The sequence below is a fragment of the Zootoca vivipara genome, chromosome 1 (assembly GCF_965207765.1).
Source record: "Zootoca vivipara chromosome 1, rZooViv2.hap1.1, whole genome shotgun sequence".
Taxonomy (NCBI): Eukaryota; Metazoa; Chordata; class Lepidosauria; order Squamata; family Lacertidae; genus Zootoca; species Zootoca vivipara.
The window spans coordinates 76,965,035-76,968,315 of NC_142582.1; the positions used below are offsets into that span (position 1 = coordinate 76,965,035).

A 3,281-nucleotide genomic window follows, 5' to 3' on the forward strand; every position below is an offset into this window, starting at 1 on the left:
TTCTTCCTAGCTATGAGATTGACTCTCATGGGTGCTTTTGCATGCGGCCCTGGACTAATTGATGAGCAGTGCATTTTGGGAAGTTTCTGTGCTCTGATTTGCTTTCCCCCTTCTTCTCCCTCCCTTCTTTTTCCTTTTTAATTTGTCTAGGAAAGGAAAAGAAAAAGCCCCTCCAGTGTTGTTTCCTGCAAAGACTGTTCTTAAGAGCCCGTTGGACAGCGCGGGGGCTCTTGAAGTGATAGCTAATTGGCAAAAGAAAGGCCCCAATTGTCTTGAGGGGGCTGGAAAGTGCCGCGTGTGCTTCTGAAAAGGACTAGGGAGAAGGTGCCCGGTTTCGCTAAGCAGCTGCTGCTGGAGATGTTTGGAGATTACATCAGCATTGGGAAAAAAAGAGCCTAGAGAGAGAGAGAGAGAGAGAGAGAGAGAGAGAGAGAGAGAGAGAGAGAGAGAGGGAGTCTAACTTCACAGGGTGTGTGAGAGAGAGTTTATGGAGGTCCCCCCCCCAACCCGCTTCCCCTTCCAAAGATCTTCTGACAATAATGTCATTGTCAATATAAGAGTTGTTAATTCTTTATGAATAGTACATGGGGCCTCTTGACTAAATAGTACATGTCCCAAATCTGTCAGCTGGACTCTTCCTTCACATGCTAGTGAGATCACTTTGATTGGAATGTTACAGGAATGGCTCCATCCGCCACACAGCCCTGAATACGACATTATATAATTAGATCTCCCAGAGTAGTGATAGCAGTAGGATTAGTATCCCCCCCCTACCCCGTTACCTCATTATTGTAGCTTAAATATGGGATCAGGCCCTTTGATGATTTTAGTGGTTGTAATTATATTAATGCGATTCATTTTATGGTCCTGTTTCAGCGCTTATTTAGATTACAAACTGTCCCGTAGGTTTCCTGAAAAGAGGAAGGACTCTTGAAAGAGCTCATATGCATTTTCAATGAACAAATGGTGCCTTACTGGACAATGTCATAGAACAGGACACTCTTTTTCCCCCTTTTTAAAAAGCTTTTCAAAGGGGCTAGTTAATGATTCTTTTCTTCATAGGGTCAACTGAGTTTAGGGTCCATTTGTTTAAATAGGCCTAGATTATAATAAGCAGCGAATTGCAAAGTAGTCCAGTCAACTGGTGTTCATGAAGTTGTTGCTGGAACAGACCTGTAGCCATTTGCTACCTAAGTGTTTGGATAGGCTGAATGCAATCTTATTGAGTCCAGGCAGCCAATTGGACAATTTCACTGTCTTGACAAAGTGAGATGACTTCCTTCCTGTTGCACAAGTTGCTGACCTGCTGCCTGAGTCTACAACAGCTGCCTATATGCAAAGACTCACCCATATAAACATGAGTCAGGAAGATCAGTATCCCTCTGAAACACTGATGTATATACCGTAGTTGTTTCTTAAAAAAACAAGATGGACATGTTTGAAAGTGATTGTTTAGATCTCAACATTCTAAATGGATCTGGGCTTTGAAGAAACGCCACTCGAAAACTGTTTAATTAAAATGAACCTCAATAGTGACTGTGAATAAACGGCTTAGCTTGCTGTATATACTTCTTTTCTTTCCTCATTTGCAGGGATTCAGAAGTTGACTAAGTGGTACAATACCAATCTTCGTCTGAGTTAGACCATTGGTCCGTCCAGCCCAGGACTGTTTATTCTGACCGGGAACGGCTCCCCAAGTCTTCAGGGCAATGGTCTTGCCCAGTTCTGCTAACTAAAACTAAAATATCAATCTCTGGAAATCAGATGAATTGAATTCAACAAGGCTCCTTTCTGAGTAGACATGATCAGGATTGTGCTGTAAGATCCTTTGATATGCCGGTGCTAAAATCTGGGATTTTCTGCATGCAGCGCTTTATCACTTATATTTTTGATAGATGTTGCCACTTTGCATCCACAGGTGTCCATTGCAGAGCCTGCTGGATACTCTCTGCAGACTACCACCGACAACATGCATTTCTTGCAGAAAGGTGAAGTGACATATTGGGGGGAGGGGGGCTAAAATTGCAGCCCTGTTTCTCTGTCAACATAGCAAGGCCCTACGCATGAATAACTCATGAATAAGGCTCTGGTCATTGACTGCCTAAGAGGAAAAGATAGGAAGCTGCCTTATACCGAGTTACACCATAGGTTGTCTTTGTCCATGGAGTTTTCTTGGCAGGGTTACTGGAGTGGCTTGCCAGTTCCTTCTCCAGGTGGATCACGTTTAGTCAAAACTCTACAAATCAGACTCTTGAGAGTCCCATGGACTCTCTTTTTTGGAGGAGGAGACTCTTGAGAGTCCCATGGACTGCAAGAAGATCAAACCTATCCATTCTTAAGGAAATCAGCCCTGAGTGCTCCCTGGAAGGACAGATCGTGAAGCTGAGGCTCCAATACTTTGGCCACCTCATGAGAAGAGAAGAATCCTTGGAAAAGACCCTGATGTTGGGAAAGATTGAGGGCACTAGGAGAAGGGGACGACAGAGGACAAGATGGTTGGACAGTGTTCTCGAAGCTACGAACATGAGTTTGACCAAATTGCGGGAGGCAGTGCAAGACAGGAGTGCCTGGCGTGCTATGGTCCATGGGGTCACGAAGAGTCGGACACGACTAAACGACTAAACAACAACAACACCATAGGTTCATCTAGCTCAGCTAGCAGTGGCTGTACTGGGTTTCAGGTGAGGGTCTCTTTTAGTCCTACCTGCAGATGGTGGAGATGCTGCAGATGGATTTAATCTCTGTGCTAAATGGTTCTTCTTCTTCTTAGATTCTCTGCCCCAGTCACAGTTTTTAAATTGGCCCTACTCCTATTATTATTATTCTCTGCCTTTCCCCCCGTCAGAGACTCAAGGTGGCTCCTATTTTTGCCTTCTTAGCCTGTTTCTCAGGGCTCACTCAGAGTTGTCTGGTACTCTCCTTCCCTTATTCCCCATGGGCATTTCTCTCTCTAGGTTAGACTTACCCTAGAGAGTTCTATCATTGTTCCCTTGATGCAGAAAAAAAAGACAACCACACATCTGCCTCACATGTGAGTTGCGCCCATCAAAAAAATATCTCCAGGGTGGCTCCCTACAAATGAAATGAAATGAAATGAAATGAAACAACAAACAATTAAAGAGAGCAGCAACGGCAGATCTTCCTTGCCTTGCTCCATCAATTTGTCAGAGACAAAAAAGATGTTAAAATGATTTCTAAAATATTGAAAGGCACAAAAAAGAAGAAGTATTTGCCTGGCACTGAAAATACAGTGGTTTAGGGGGCACTTGGAGAATAGTCTC

General features: G+C 43.9%; 1 protein-coding gene across 1 annotated transcript; it reads left to right on the forward strand.

The window, feature by feature from the left end:
* The first annotated feature begins 802 nt into the window (after positions 1-802).
* SMIM38 (small integral membrane protein 38) lies at positions 803-1,226 on the forward strand. The gene has a single exon (XM_035117044.2). The coding sequence runs from the start codon at positions 803-805 to the stop codon at positions 932-934; it is 132 nt and encodes a 43-aa protein (XP_034972935.1). The 3' UTR covers positions 935-1,226.
* Positions 1,227-3,281: the final 2,055 nt, after the last annotated feature.